The sequence below is a fragment of the Neofelis nebulosa genome, chromosome 8, assembly GCF_028018385.1.
Source record: "Neofelis nebulosa isolate mNeoNeb1 chromosome 8, mNeoNeb1.pri, whole genome shotgun sequence".
NCBI lineage: Eukaryota > Metazoa > Chordata > Mammalia > Carnivora > Felidae > Neofelis > Neofelis nebulosa.
The window spans coordinates 19,775,353-19,792,377 of NC_080789.1; the positions used below are offsets into that span (position 1 = coordinate 19,775,353).

Genomic DNA, 17,025 nt, shown 5'->3' on the forward strand with positions numbered 1-17,025 from the left:
CCAGTGAGATACAGCCTTGGTTGAGTGTGAGGGATGAGCTGGGCAACTAACAGTGTGGGTGGGGGAGTAGCACCTCTCACAACAGAGTGCCATTACTGAGATTTCTAAGGCTTGATCTCTACTATGGGGAAAGTAAAGAAATTGAAGTAGAAAGCCATCTCACAGAGTAGCTTTGTTACTATAGATTTCTAAGTACTAAAAAGAGAAAGAGTGGAAGGAGCCAGGTATCTGTTCCTTCAACCAACCTTTAATCTGGTAACTTTCAATCAAAGCCACCTTTGACACCAAGAATTGGGGAAGTGAGCCAGATCAGAAAAGATATAAGATAGGAAGTAGCGCCTGGCATGGAAGGCCAAAAGCAGAAGGGATAAGCAACTATAGAAAATTACTATCTCCCTAAATTCACATCACCTCATATTAGCTTCTTTATATGTTATTTTGAAAAATGGGAGTATTGGGTGTGTCGGGGTATGTGTTAAGCACCCCTGGTTGAAATTATTGTTATTGAAATGACTACTGAACTAAGAATGCAACCTGTTTAGTGAACTGGAAACTTGAAGATTCTAGCCACAAAATAAAGAGTGTATGAATAATTTGGTTACTGTGTTACAGTGTTGCTGTGTTAAATTTTTCTGTGATTGAGTATGGTAAAACTCAAATCCTTCATACTATTTTCACATTTTTCTAAAACAATTACCATTATGTTATGGCTTAAAAAAAACATACTTTAGGTGTAAATGTCAACCTTGCAATCTGTAGTTAATAGCTTTGAATTCATGGAGGTTTCATTTTTTTAGTAGTGATATAGCAAAAATATTTAACATTGTACTCCTATTCTTTTATTAGGATTTGGAACTTGGAAGGAATGCAGACAGCTCATTTTGTTCTTCATTCCCCGGGAATGAGTGTGTGCTGGCATCCTGAGGAAACTTTTAAGGTTGTTATTTACAACTTAGCTTTCTTTTATCAAGCTGAAAAGACATATACATGTGTAATACATGCATACATAGAGGAGAAAAAGCAATTACTTTTTCCACCTCAGGGACTCTAATTGTCATAAGTGCATTTAGACTAGTCCAGAATTCTGTAACTTAAAAACTCTATAATTAAGTTTTTATTTTGCAGCCATCATCCATAAATGGAATTTTTTCAGAGTACATTTTTCCTACCCTCTGGTAGATTTCAATTAAAAAAAAGAAAAAAGAAAACTGATGCCTAGACTATCTAGTAGCATTATTCATTAGGGGAAAAAAAAAAATGTTAAAATCCACTCTTGCAAGCCATAACATGTAAACAGAAAGCATCAGTGGCATAAGGCAAATTTGACCTAGCTGCAGTGGTATTCAATTCCTATTATTCAAAGTAGAGCTTTCTAAAATTCTAAAAATATATTGCAAGTTTTTATCAATTGACCTTAATTCTTATTTCATTGAGAAGATCAGCTATATTCAATAGGAATTCTCTTATTTGCCAGTATCTTCTCTTGGGCATCACTCTTTTTTATCTTTCCCTAGAACCTAAGAAGTTCCCATGTTCATCTTCTTAAACTTAATTCTTTAGCTGTATAGAGTTCATGCCAGTTCCTTAGGCATCTTGATTTTATAGCTCTCTAATGTCTTTCATGCTTCTCCATTGACTCCTTCTGTCCTCATACTTGCAGAGAAATATAAGCCTGTTTAATTATAACAAATACTTACATATACTTATATGTACTTGGCCCATTATCAGCATTTCATGTTAGCTCACTTAATCCTCATGGCATCCTTATGAGATAGCAAGCAACTATGATGATCCTCACTTTACAGACAAGGAGACCACTTCTATCTTGAAACCCTGCTCACTTAATCTTTTTTTTTTTTTAACGTTTATTTATTTTTTTTTGAGACCGAGAGAGACAGAGCATGAACAGGGGAGGGTCAGAGAGAGAGGGAGACACAGAATCTGAAACAGGCTCCAGGCTCTGAGCTGTCAGCACAGAGCCCGATGCGGGGCTCGAACTCACGACTGCGAGATCATGACCTGAGCCGAAGTCAGTCGCCCAACCGACTGAGCCACCCAGGCGCCCCTAACTTAATCTTTAAAGCTGCATTATTCTAGTCCTCTTGAGCATCTCTGCATGTTATCTTCCCTTTTTCTTTCTCCTCTGTCAGCTTCTTTCACCATGTATTTGTGAATTGTTGCAAGAGGTAATTCTCACCTACACTGTGCCCTTTATTGTAAGAGAGGATAGAAGAATGAATAAAGCCCTTGCCCTTAAGTTACACATGACTGACATGTAAGGAAGAAAAACATGTAATTAAATACAATAACACAGATTTTAAGTGTTGGAATAAAGAAATCTAATAAGTAGAATGATGACATAAAAGAAGGATTAAACAGATCTGCTCATAGCCTTCACAGAAGAGGTCATCCTGAGCTGAAATATCCCAGACCATATAACTGTATTCTCTGAACCTTGGGATGCCATGAAAACTTGTTTCAGGCCTGTTGGATCTTTCTTCAGTAGAACTATATACCCTGTATATGTGCATGAGTAAAATTTTCCCATTTATTCATATTGCATATGTAGGGATTGTTCCATGTAGAAGTATTATGAAGCCAGGCCCTGTATTTTATTTTATGCCAGATTTCTCCCCTGTAGTAGTGAGTCTACTTGAAGTATAATTAGGGATCCTACCTAAATGTTAATATCACCATGCATAAATACAATAGGTTACTTTTTAAAATCTGTGACCTGGGGCACCTGGGTAGCTCAGGCATTTGAGCATCCAACTTCCACTCAGGTCATGATCTCACGATTTGAGTTCGAGCGCCACATTGGGCTCACTGCTGTCAGCCTGTCAGCACAGAGCCTGCTTCAGATCCTCTGTCCCCCTTTCTCTGCCTCTCCCCCACTTGCACTCTCCCAAAAAATAAAAATTTAAAAAATTAAATCTGTGACCTAGATGAGAAATGAGAACTTTTCTTACAACCTCTGTCCCAAAACTTGTATCTTAATGCTTATGATTCAGATCCCTTTCCTCCATGTGCTTTAAGTTAATTTCTGTTTTTCTTCTGTATATCATTAAAACTCCACCCCACCTCCTCTCCTTTTTTTTTATTGCTTCCATGACTTCAGAATGTTTAGAAATCCCTGCTGTAAATTACATAAACTCAAAATCTGAAATCACCTTTGATGTCTTCCTTCCCTGTATGCAGAATTTTCGAGGTTTTTAATTTTTCCTTCCCTGTTACTAGAACACATTCCTCCATCATTAAGGTATATTCTTCACCTTTCTGTTCTCATAAGTAACTCTTGCCAAGGCTTAGCTTTTGACTCTCCACTCTTTGATTTTCTTACCTACTTTAAGTTAGACTAATCTTAAAATATCAGTTTCATCATATCACCCCTAAATTCAAAATACATAAAGGCAACACAGAAGTGATTAAGAGTATGGACTTTCGAGATAACTGCCCAGAGTCAAACCCCAGTTCCACCACTTACTGGCTGTGTGATCTCTGGTAAGTTACAAAAGCTCTCTCAACTGCCTTTACTTCCTCCTCTTGTAAAATGGAAGCTCATAAAGACTAAATGAGTGAATCCTTATAAGGTCCTTAAAAGAGAACCTGGCACATAATAAGCACTCAGTCAATTTTAGCTGCTTGTCATTATTGACACTTACCATTACTACTAAAGCTAGTGGTTCGCTGTGGTCCACCATATCCATTCAAGCCCAGAATTTTTGTTCGGATATGCTTAGCCTGGGTGAAAAGGAGGCAGCCAGACAAGAGAAAGAGATGGGTCCATGATTACCTGTCTCATAGAATTCTTAGGAAAATCATATGAGGTGTGAACTTTGCAAAAAGAGCCATTCTAGGGCGCCTGGGCGGCTCAGTGGGTTAAGTGTCCGACTTCAGCTCAGGTCATGATCTCACGGTTCGTGGGTTCTAGCCCCACGTCAGGCTCTGTGCTGACAGCTCAGAGCCTGGAGCGTGCTTTGGATTCTGTGTCTCCCTCTGTCTGCTCCTCCCCCTGCTCACACTCTGTCTCTGTCTCTCCAAGATGAATAAACGTTAAAAAAAAAAAAAAAAATTTTTTTTTTAAAGAGCCATGTAATCTGGAAGGCACAAAGCAAATGCTAGTGTTTAATAGTTAGTAAAAGATACAAACGTCAAAAGATCTTGAGAAATTAAGGTCTTAAATCCAATTAACCACAATTGGAACTAGATTTTATTAGGTAGTAATAACAGAACCAAGAGTTTAGGATGTCAGACGATCAGAGAATTGGGACCAAGGACATCTCAGTCTCTGAGAGAATAGACAACTGCTAAATGAAATGAGGTGTAACAACTGACATTTGTTGAATGCTGAGTGCCAGGAATTGTGCTGAGCATTTTACATATGTTTTCATGTAATTCTCACAGAACACTCTGAAGTTGGTAACGTTATTCTATCCATTTTGTAGATAAGAAAACTGAAGCACCAAAAGGTTAATAACTAATTTTTCCAAGGCCACACAGGCACAGATTTGACCTCAGTCTGGTTCAAGTACTAATGTTCTGTGCTGCAAAAGATATTTCCCCTGTGAAAATTCAGTGCATATTCTGTTTATGGTTCTGAGAAATGGTAAAGGAAAAATTCCCCTGTAAACTTTTCAGCTCCAGCAGTTCCAAACTTATTTAACTTTTTTACTCTATCTGCTTTCAAACAAAAAAAAACCCCAAAAACTATCATCACAATTGAGCACAGTTTAAAAAGGATAAATAAGGGGTGCCTGGGTGGCTCTCAGTTGGTAAGCATCCTACTTTGGTTCAGGTCATGATCTCACCGTTCCTGAGTTCAAGCCCCACATTGGGCTCTGGGCTGAAAGCTCAGAGCCTGGAGCCTGCTTTAGATTCTGTGTCTCCCTTTCTCTCTGCCCTTCCCCTGCTCTTGTTCTGTCTGTCTCTCAAAAATAAATAAACATTTTTGGGGCGCCTGGGTGGCGCAGTCGGTTAAGCGTCCGACTTCAGCCAGGTCACGATCTCGCGGTCCGTGAGTTCGAGCCCCGCGTCAGGCTCTGGGCTGATGGCTCGGAGCCTGGAGCCTGTTTCCGATTCTGTGTCTCCCTCTCTCTCTGCCCCTCCCCCATTCATGCTCTGTCTCTCTCTGTCCCAAAAATAAAAAAATAAAAATAAAAAAAAAAATAAATAAAAATAAATAAATAAATAAACATTTTTTAAAAAAATTTTAAAGGATAAATAACTGAGAACTGAGTTTTCAATCTGACTTCAACCTATAATAATACCTAATGTTTTCTGAGTGCCTTTTCTGTGCTAAGACAGTTCTGAGTGCTTTACATGTGTTAACTCATACCATCCTTCTATTATAAGTAAGTACTGTTATTATCTCCACTTTTACTGATAAGGACCTGATGTATAGAGAGGTCTTTTGCTTAAGATCATAGAGCAGAGCTAGGACCCACCCAGGTAGGTCCCATTTTAAACCCAACTGCTTTATTGCCCCTCCTAATTTAGGACCTAGACTCAGACAGACTTTGCCCTTCCACAGTCCATAATTTATACCTGAAATCCTTAAGATTTTTAGAGTCAGGCTCAAAATTCCAAATATTTTTATTAGGTGCTGTTAAGGCTTCCTTGGTCTCCTCTCATTTCCACTGCTTCTTCCCAACCCTCAACTATATATAGCACACCATGCCATTCACCAGTCTTCAGTCTAGCTCATAGTAAGAAATACATGTGCTGTGTAGTCAGATGGACCTGGGTTCAAGACCAGAGTTCAAATGCAGGCTTTGCCACAGGCAAGCAGTGAGACTTCAACAAGTTACTTTTGTCACTCTGCGCCTCGGTCTCCTTTCTGAAAAATGGGATTAATGATAGTAATTTCTTCATACAGGGGTTAACAGAATTCAATAAGCAGGGCATATAAAGCTCAGTGTTGCATTTGGTTTTGTTGTATATGTCATTGACCTCATGTTATTGTTAGTAATATTAGTATTATTTAAACATTCTAGCTATTAAAGAATAGTTTTAAATTCCACCTTTTCTATTAAGAATCCAATAGTTGCAAAGACTACCAATATTCTACCTATATTCTATGTTCTGTTTTTTTCATAATTCTCTTCTTTAGATGGAAAGTTTCTTGATATCAAGGATCATGTCTTTTACCTTTGATCTCTTTAGAAATTAGCATAGTATTTTGCACACACGTGTATATAGTTAATCTTCATTATTCACAGGTTCCATATTTGCAAGTTTGTCTACTCATCAAAATGTATTTATAACCCCAAAGTCAATACTCAGTGGCATTTCAGTCACAGACCTGCTCAGGGCAGCAAGAAATTTGAGTCAGCTAATATGCGTATTTCCACCTAAGGCTGAATGAGGCCAGTGATCTGCCTTCTTGTTTTAGCTCTCATACTCTAAACAAGTGTCCTACTTGTGGTCTATTTAGTGACACATTTTTGTGCTTTTTGTTCATGATTTCACCATGTAAAATGGCCTCCCAAGCATAAGTGCTAACGTGCTGTCTAGGGTTCCTAAGTGTCAGAAGACTGTGATGTGCTTTATGGAAAAAATACATGTCTTAGGTAAGCTTTGTAGACATAAGTTATAGCGCTGTTGGCTGAGTTCTATGTTAGTGAAGCATATATATGAAGTAAGGTATCTCTAAATATACCTAAGGCAAGATTATGTATTGATCAGTTGACACAAATGTTATGCCCAGAGACTCACAAGAACCCAACGCTTTATTTTCTCTCTAGAATCAATGTTCAGAATTTACTAATTCTTTGTTCACAGCAACTTTATAGACTCTAAGTACCATGAATAATGAAACTCAACTATGTGTCAGCAGCAGGTGGGCTGGGGTAGATGCTTGGTAAAGGTCTCTTAGATGAATAAATAGAATGACTGCCAATAGTCCTGACCATGTGTGTCTTACTAGACATGATGTTCTTATTAGAAATAGTAACAATACTTTTATAGTGTTTTATGGGTTTAAGGAAGTACTTGTATATACAATACCACATTTTAGCTATATGGTAACCTTTGGAGTCTGATGTAATTATCCCACATTTCACAGACAAGAAAAGAGCAAACTCCAGGTCACTCACCAGTTTAGTAGAACCCAGGATTATTGACACTAAGTCTCCCATTCTTCCCAGGCTACCACTGCTACTCCACATCTTCAGGAATGTTTTCACCTTAACATAACTAGAATTATAAGAACATTTTATAAAAGTAAGAACTTTACAGAAAATATAGAGAGTTTTTAAACCATTTTGTTTGGGCAACAACTACTCATGCACTTAATATGTTCATAGCAGTCACTTTACCTTAATTCCCACAAATGGGTGTCCAAATGCCCTTACTTCTTTGAGTCTAAGAAACAAATTTTTTTCACATTTTAATATTTTGTAAAATTGAAATTTGTCTTATAACTATTTTTACATTGCTAAAGTATTTCTTAGGAAGGAGGGATAGGGGAAGCAAGCGCCTCATTAGCCAACATCTTTAAATCAGTACTATTTTAGAATTAAAGGAAATATTGAAGTAAGAGTAACTGCGATTTATTGAGTGAGTGGCTACAAGGTGTCAAGCACTGTACTGGGTGCTCTAGAGCTATTACTCATTTAATCAACACGCGATGCTGTAACTATTCTTATCCTCACGTGATGCATTCTGGAAACGAGAAAAGTGCCAATCAAAGACTTGTAACTTGGCCAGTCATTCAGCTTTTAGGTGGAGGAAGCAGTCTTGTCCCCAGGCCTATCTGTGCGCTTCACACCATGCTGCCTTCCATTCTGGAAACAAACTCACATCACATAAGAATATGTAACACACATTATGTATCTCTATTGAGAAATACACACTTAGCTACCCTTTCTAGACAATATAACTTAAAGGTATAACTTTTCCCAGAATGATTCTTTGGGCTTATTTTTTCCTGATAACCATACCTCATCATTTAAAATTGTACCCAATGTTCCTGAGTCTTTCTTTTGCCAGTATTCTGTAAGCTTTTTTTATTTTTGATAGAGATTCTTACATAGGCTTCTCCTGTTTCATTTGCATTTGATGTCCCATTTTTAATATATGCAAATATTTGCATATTACTATATAATATTGAATTTCTGCCTCAGATTTGACTAGTGAATTAGGTGAATTTTTTTTTTCTATCTTACAGCTGATGGTTGCAGAGAAGAATGGAACAATCCGGTTTTATGATCTTTTGGCTCAACAGGCTATTTTATCTCTTGAATCAGAACAGATGCCATTAATGTCAGCTCACTGGTGCTTAAAAAACACCTTCAAAGTTGGAGCTGTTGCAGGAAATGATTGGTTAATTTGGGATATTACTCGATCCAGGTACTTCCTTAGTATATTCATCTGTTGCTTACTCAAAAAGTCACTATTGCTAAATGATCCATTGAGCCATTCTTGTATACCTGAGCCTCACTATAGAGCAAAAATAAGTCTCTTGTAGAGGGACCAGTGCTACAGCTTTTCACATAACAGAGATAGATGCCCATGCTTTGCAGATTTACTTTGAGAGTAACCCAGAAAGAACAATGCAAAGGAAGAAATCTTAGACCTGAGCAGTATTTACTTATGTTTAAAAAAGAAGAAAAAAAAAACTGATCCTGTTGAATTATGGTGTTCTGTAACAGCTCTAAATTATGTCTATGTTTCTATCATATTTCATTTATGTTAATCCAGTGCTTATTTAGAATTTTATCACAGTTTAAGTACATTGGGTATTGTATCCTCTAAAGAGAAAATACCTTTTAAATCTTAAGTTCCTCTACTTGAGACCAGCATATGAATCCATAAAATGCAAAATGTTACCTTTTAGTTATCCTCAAGATAAGAGACCTGTCCACATGGATCAAGCCTGCTTATTCAGGTAATGTATGATTTTTGTTGGAGCTGTATTTGGTTTTTTTGAGTTCGGTTACTTTGTTGCATGCTGTGCCCCCAACCTGGAATACTTTGCCAGTCCTCTCCTTCGTACTGAGTTGTTTTGGGGTGTTTTGGGTTTTATTTGCTGACTATTTTATAAATGGTTATTTTGCTTTCCTAACTAAGTCTTTGCTTTTGTCTTTTTGTCTGGGTGAGGGAGTGATTTGTTTTCCAATATTTTCTTTGAAAATTTTTATAAAATACAAAACACATTACCACTCCACTAATACCATTACAACGATTTGGAGTATATACATCCTTATTGTTTGTTCTGATAAAGATATAAACTTCATTGTTGTGCTTCAGGTGAGAACACACTATATTATATATCTGTGACTTTTTCTCTACTTATATTAATATACATGTCTCCCTTGTTCTTACTGATTTTTGCATAATATTCCATTGTATATTTATTATGTTTATGTATATTTATGTGTTTTATGTATATTACCGTAATATTTAATATTAATAAAATGAATAAATTAGCAAATTAATGTATTTATTAAATAATATTAATATGCTAGTATTACTATAAGATACCATTGTATAGTATATTATTGTTATTGTTTATTATGTATATATATTCCTTTGCATAATTCCATTAGGGTGATTTTAGCTTCTAGTAACATGAATACTAACAGAATAAAACCAGTGGAACATTTATTATATGCTATATTTCATAAAATCTAAATTACCCCCAATAAAATCCTAGAACTTAGGGACACCATCATTTTTTGTACACCTTAGAAAAAACTACATTCGATTAAGTGTAAGAATGCTATAGATTGTGAGATACATTCTGATTTCAGAAATGTGAGCATATCACAAGAGATGTGATGCTTCGGACAGAGGCAGTCTCGAGATTGGCTTAGTAGCTCATCAGCGCCAACAAGTTCAGACCTTTCCCTCTGCCATCTGCAGTGGCAGGGCTTTGGGCTTGTTGCTTCAACATCACAAGACGACTGCCAGGGTTCCATGCATCAGGGCCTCATACAAGCTTGTCCAAAGAGGAGAGGAAGGAACACTGAGGAATTGCTGCCGTTGCCTTCACTCGGTCGTGTCTCATCCCTTGGGATCAAACACACTGCCAGACGTAGTTGGGGTTCAATTAGCATGGAAAGGGGCAGAAAGGCTGTTGGGCAAGCAACTAGTAATGTCTGCCCATATAAAAATACTAACTAGACTTAGGCTTTTGGATTTTTTGCTGTCGTTGTTTATCAATGAATTCTTTCTTTTTTCTTATATCTTCCCCATGCCCTTATGGTAGTGCTGAGCATGTTGCTGGAACACTTGTTGATTCATTAATTCATTGTATTTCAGTGTCTAGGATATCTTGAAACTTAAGCTTAAATATCTAACTATTCTAGGTGTTTGTATCATCCCAAGGAATTTAAATGCATGAATTTATTGCTAATTGTACAACAAATGTCAGTAAGAACAATGTGGGTTTTTTTTTTTCAATGTATTGCACTGTGAAATATTTTCTGTCTGTCTGATACCTTGTTTGTATCTCCTACCTCACTGTCGGCCCTTTGGTTATAAGAAAGGAACTGCTAACTTTGTGTAACGTTAGAACTTAACCAACTAGCACATGGTAAGCATTTAATAAATATTTAGAAAATGAGAAAATATTTATAGCTAACTTCCCTGGAATTTCCAGTCTAACTGTGAAGCTGTATTGACAAATTTAGACTTCAAAATTATTGGTTTTATGCAAAAAGAAATAACTTGTTTTAGAAAAGCTTGTAGTTATCTGTAGAATACTATACTTATTTTTTTCTTTTCTTAGGTGGTCTACAGTTAATGAGAACTTGTTTGCAACCACTGGTTATCCTGGCAAAATGGCAAGCCAGTTTCAAATTCATCATTTAGGACACCCTCAGGTAATGTAGAGTTGTTTTGTGGCATATATGTTTCTACATTTGTGTTTTTTACTTTTCTACTTATAGCCCCCAAATTTGTAATATGTAACTAAAGACATTTGTGAATGTCTTATCTGCTCAAATTGGTTGGAAAGAGAAAGCATTTTTTAATGTTTAAACCACCAGTGGTAACAGACACTTTGCCAGTATTCACGTAAGAAGAAATTTATTTCTTCTGTTTTATTTCCCTCTTCACTTAAATATAATAATTTTGCTTGTTTGCTTGGTTTAGGCTACAAAAATGTTTGAATCTAAGCTACTCCAGTTACTCGTAGATTATTTGTATCCTTCATTCTAGCCAGCTGCAAAAAATAATGTGTATTTCACTTATGAGGGAGCATATTTTTAATTCTGTTTCTGCTACATTAAACAAAGACAAGTTAGCAATGCATTTCTTATTTTTGAAGGGTAGTTTTTACTTATTAACTTTGGTGATCTATTGAGTTTCTCTAATTCTTTACGTATATTGTAGCCTGTCCTCACTGGTTCTGTAGCCGTCGGATCTGGCCTTTCCTGGCATAGAACTCTTCCACTGTGTGCAATTGGAGGAGACCACAAGCTGTTGTTTTGGGTAACTGAAATGTAAAACAAATTTTCTTTGTACCTTAGATGCATAAACTTTGTATTTTTAATACATATTTTGGAGAACTCCCTATTTTTATATCAAATATACTGTAAGCTCTAGTAATGTCCCAGTTGTTGCTTTTGTTAAATAAACTGTTAATGGTTTGAAAAATCATTTTCTTGCTCTGTGCTGTATATGTGCATGTATGTGTTTAAAAACATACATTTTTTAAAATCATCTTTCAAGACTATAATTGACTGAGCAGCTCCAGAAAAGAGATGATTTTATCACAGATTATCCAAAGTGTATCCTGTCCTCTATACTTTGAATATATGCTGTTTTCCTAATTCTCAGAGATGCAAACATTTACAAAAGGAAGAAAATGTCTTTCCTTTCAGTGTTACTCTGGAAGTGATCGAATGTATATGTGTGGGTATATGCATCTTTGTTAGTAGTTTATATGTGTAAGGGTCTTACAACTTCCTCAGTAATTATAAAAGATTATCATTTAATTTAATACAAAGAATGATTTTCACTTTCTTAAAAATGTGACTGATTGACTCAGTCCTGTTGACTTTATGCAAATTTCTTTTGACTAGACATCTCAACATTCTTAGAACATCTGGTGTATGGGATAAAGCTTACCTTGAAAAATGAATTATAATTAATATCTTTAACAGCCTCTGCCTGTTATGAATCTTCACCATTTTTATCAAGAAACTGCGACGTTTCTGAGATGGCACCTAGTGGCAGTAAAACAGCGCTGATAGCACAGGGCCTGCTTGGGATTCTCTCTCTCTCTGACGCTCCCCCATGCTCGCTTGTTCTCTCTCTCTCTCTCTCTCAGAATAAACTTAAAAAAAAAAAAAGAAAAGAAAATTAGCTTTACGAGACAAGGAAATGTTGCAACTAATTTTTTTAATGCAATGAAATGTTTTAATCATGTAGATATTTAAACTATTATGTGCTTTACTGATGAAAAAATGCATAGTATACCAATTTCTAAGTCACTTATTTGATACAATAAATTGTTACTAAATAATAGCAGTGGTTTCCTTTACCCCTTCATAAGCGGATTGTAACTTAAAAAGGCAAAGGTCAGGGAATTGGGACATGTTTCCTTTTAACAGTCTCTGTGATGGGACAGAGAACCCTGAAAGCATTAGGGTAGATCAAAGAATTTGTAAGAATTTTTCATTTCAGGATGTGTCCCAGATATAAGGAATACATATTGAGATGTCAGATTGAGCCAGTGCATTTGAAAATTGTCTAAGGACGTTGACTTAGGAATTGAGTGGGTTGTTATTAAGGGTGGAGATTGAGGGGAGCCTGGGTGGCACAGTCAGTTAAGCGACTCTTGGTTTTAGCTCAGGTCATGATCTCACAGTTTTGTGAGTTAGAGTTCCACATCAGGCTCTGCGGTGGCAGCACAGAGACTGCTTGGGATTTCTCTTCTCTCTCTCCGTCTCTCTCTCTGCTCCTCCCACACTCACACTGTTTCTGTCTCTCTCTCAAAATAAATAAATAAACTTAAAAAAAAAAAAGGATGGAGATTGAAAAGTATGTTGGCCTTGGATTTTTGGGTGTCTAAGAAATGGGTTCTTTGGAATAAGGGCTTACCCAAATATGAGTTATCTGATGAAATTACCCAGTAGCACTACTGCCTGTTAGGGGAACCTGTCTTGGGAAAAGATAACCCATGGTGGTCACATAAATACTTAATTTATGCAATTTATGCCGAGAAGCAGGAAGTGTTAACCCTTAAAGAAAGCAAATGGTTGTTTCATTTATAAATTAATATAGTGACTATAAGACTCAAGTCTCAAGAAATGAGAGGGATTTCTTTATCCCTTAGCTTCAGGAGTGGTATTCATGTTATCCTGAGTAAGCATTGTTAAACTTTACTATGTTCAATTACTTTAAATGGCATAATGATATTCTTTTTCCATAGTAAATTTTGTTCTTAGTAAACTATGTTTAAATTAGACTAACACAGGAGGCAGTGTTCAATGGAGAATTAGTTATTGGTCATCACTTCTAATTTCTGATAAATAACATGAGTTCTGATTTTGTGTGTGTGTATGTGTCCCAGTTAGTTTTAGTTTTTCCATGTTTGTTTATTCTAAGAGGGTTTTTCTTCTGCTGAAAATAAGTTTTCCTGAGGATTGCTTCACTTACAAATATTGTGGAAAGGAAAAAAAAGTTGTACTTGTGTTCTAAAATTCTTATTATTTAGAGATGTTGAAGCAAAAGTCAGGATATCACAAATCTGCAAGATGTCAGAATTAAATCCTACTCTTTCAAAATGATGGAATCATAAGTCCCATTTTATTTTTATGATTTGGCTTGTACGTTGTGAGTATTTCAATGTCTCTCCCATGCCAAAACACAAAATCGTACACCCATGCACTCCAATTTGTTTCTTTGGTAATTTGTGACTACATATTGACACTGACCTAGAAATGTTCCTGTTGCTGTTTTAAATCTCATGTCAGTGGAGAAGAAATTGAAATCTGGTTTGCACATTTGTGTCTGGTTTTTTGTAATTGTCCAAAATCTGACATTGTCCCAGAAATGCTGATTGGTAAGTTACGAGACAGTATTATACCCAAGACTGATTTCTTAGGAGAGAACATGTATTTGCTCCAGATTATTCCTCATGTTTCTGTAGCTCAAAAAGTTAAACTCAACCCAACTTTATGTGATACCAGTAATAGCCTTAGATTTGAGCCCAAATAAAATGTGCAAAGTAAAAATCATTATGATGGTCCATTTCCACATATTCCTCATGAGAGCATGGTCCAGCCTCAGAAGCAGCATTCTGTTCCAATATATCTTTATCAAGCTGTCGGTGTGCTTAATAACAAGGACAGGAGAGAACACTCTGTTTCTTTAATCTAACACCTTGCTGATTCAAAAACATTTATTTTAACAGGCATTGAAAAGGAATTTCAAAACAGCTAACATTCGTTTCTAATTATACATTTAAAGAAATATGCCTTTTAAAACATAGGTAGAAGTTTCCTTTTGTTGTTATTAACATGACTTTAATTTATAGCAACCATCTGTTAACTAAGCACAGAAACACAACAAAATAATTAGGATATCAGCTTTGAAGATCTCCTTTCAGAAAAGGAAAAACAAATACACATTTGATGACATATCCATTACTCAAACTCGACATAACCAATTTCTTTTGCATGCATGGACACAGACTTCATGAGAAATTGAAAGCACTGAATCTCCTTTCTGACCTTTTCAGCTGTTCTTTGAACTACCTTAGTAAAAACAATTGTTGCCCGTATGTTGGATCAAGTTACATTTGCCTGGAAATTTCTTTGGATCAGCTTATTTCTGTTTAACTGATGTGTTTGTTATATTGCTATTTGCCTTCTCAACTAATTTTTAACAGAATACTCTACCTTGGGACTTTTACACTTACATAAGTTTTTAAAATCCATAAGAACAAGGGTAAGTAAAAGGAGAGGCCACCAAGTTTCTCCGCCTTTGCAAAAACAATTTGAGTAACCCAATAGATTTAAAGATGTATGAAATAAAGCATTTCTACCAACTGCATGTTTAGTGCTATATTGAGTTGAGTGCCTGTGTCTTTATAGTAAAAGACAATAAATGCTGCTGGTATGTTTGCTTCTTAAACACAAAACTTGGGTCTTTCTTATAAGCACAGCTGTTGTTCTATTATTGAGCCAAATCCAGACAAGATTAGACTCTGGCCAAAATTAAGGTTAATCTCTGCAACCATCTCAAGTAAGAGCTTTCCAGTGCTGTTTTAGGAAATCTTTATTTTTGGGACAGTGTATAAAGGAAATAAGCCCAGACAACTAACCTCTCAAGAAAGCCAGAGGCAACTAGTCATAAATTATGCCACAGTGATAAAGAAGTTGGAGGCTGTCTAAACAAATTAGTTCATTTTGGTTCATTTTTACTTAGACTATAGCTGTAAGAAATGATTCTCTTAGTTGACATTAGTTTAAACCAGACCAATAGAAGTTATTATTATTAATTTTTTTTTTAAGTTTATTTCTTTGAGAAAGAGTACGAGTAGGGTAGGGGCAGAGAAAGAATCCCTAGCAGGCTCCACGCTGTCAGCACAGAGCCCGGTGCAGGGCTCGAACTCACAAACCATGAGATCATGACCTGAGCCGAGATCAAGAGTTGGATGGATGACTGAGCCACTCAGGTGCCCCTAGAAGTTATTTTTTACTTTTTTTTTTATTTTTTAATGCTTATTTATTTTAGAGAGAGAGAGAGATTGAGAGACAGAGCGTGAGTGGGGAAGGGGCAGAGAAAGGGAGACACAGAATCTGAAGCAGGCTCCCGGCTCTGAGCTGTCAGCACAGAGCCCAACACGGGGCTTGATCTCACAGTTTGTGAGATCATGACCTGAGGCAAAGTCTGGTGCTTAACAGACTGAGCCACCCAGGCGCCCCAACTAGAAGTTAAAGAACTTTTTTCTACCATCTTTTCTTAATTAGTGTTTCTTTGGTTAATTGCTAGTTCTTTCTTCCACTAGTATTAACTAAATCTAGGTATTTATTATGGATAAAATAACTCAGGTATATTTTATAGTAATTATTGTATAAGAACTCACTTTAGTTTTCGACTACAATTTTTTTTTCATTAAGGTTTAGACTCTGGAATTTAAAATACTTTGCCAAATGTTATGTAGGGCTGATTCTCATGTGAGTGGGACACTAGTGCCTCAGGCTGTGTTGTGAACAGCTAATGAGGCACTTCTCTCCCAGTTGCCTGTACCAAGGAGAAATCTGTGGAAATATCTATCCCTCACTTGCAATCTATAGAACTCTAGTAAGATTTCCCTGGCACTTTATTTTGAGCAAGTACAAAACCTGGTCATATATGTAGCTGCTTCAGAGGTCTCACCCCCTCCTGGACTTACCCACAAATACATTAGATCCCATGGAGCAATTCTAGATTCTGTCAGTGTTTTTGACCTAGTCTCTTCCCCATCATTCCATCTACCTGCCACAATAAGTTATGTTCTCATGTATATATAATCTTTACAAAACCCTGGGTCATTGCTTCCCAACCTGTTAATGGCAAATGGAAGAGTATGGAATTATTGTAAGGCTTCTCAGTATTCATATTCCCACTATTAAAATCCTTTTATACCTTTGAAACCATGACTTCCTGGGGTCCTGAAATACTATAAACAGCTCCAAAAATCAAACTTGCCCACATAATCCTAACAGACATTGATTTCAAGTGTTTTACTAATAGCCTCTTCCTCCACCAAAATGCTGTTAACAGGTAGGAGGAATACGCCTCCAATGAACCCTTCTCTCCAATTCAGTGAGATGGCTTTGAAGATCTCATTCAGAAATCTTGAGAGGGTTAAAAAGTTCCCAGATACATCAAGGTGTGCCTGTCATCTCGATATCTATTATGTGACCCCCAGGTTTGGCTCAAGTTCAAATGAGAGCCAGAATACTTCAACAATTCCTGCAACAACAGATGTTGGCAGGGATGCGGAGAAGGAGGATCTCCTTTGCACTGATGGTGGGAATGAAAACTGGTGCAGCCACTCTGGAAAATAGTATGGAGGTTCCTCAA

General features: G+C 36.5%; 1 protein-coding gene across 2 annotated transcripts in view; it reads left to right on the forward strand.

Annotated features, from left to right (window-relative positions):
* NUP37 (nucleoporin 37) overlaps nt 1-11,604 on the forward strand; it is a 42,668-nt gene extending 31,064 nt beyond the window's left edge. For both annotated transcript variants that reach the window (XM_058741603.1, XM_058741605.1), the window contains exons 6-10: nt 847-937; nt 8,168-8,349; nt 8,837-8,887; nt 10,733-10,826; nt 11,338-11,604. In XM_058741603.1, the coding sequence (XP_058597586.1) occupies nt 847-937; nt 8,168-8,349; nt 8,837-8,887; nt 10,733-10,826; nt 11,338-11,451 (532 nt within the window). In that variant the 3' untranslated portion in view covers nt 11,452-11,604. The remainder of the gene's footprint in view (nt 1-846; nt 938-8,167; nt 8,350-8,836; nt 8,888-10,732; nt 10,827-11,337) is intronic.
* The last annotated feature ends 5,421 nt before the right edge of the window (nt 11,605-17,025 follow it).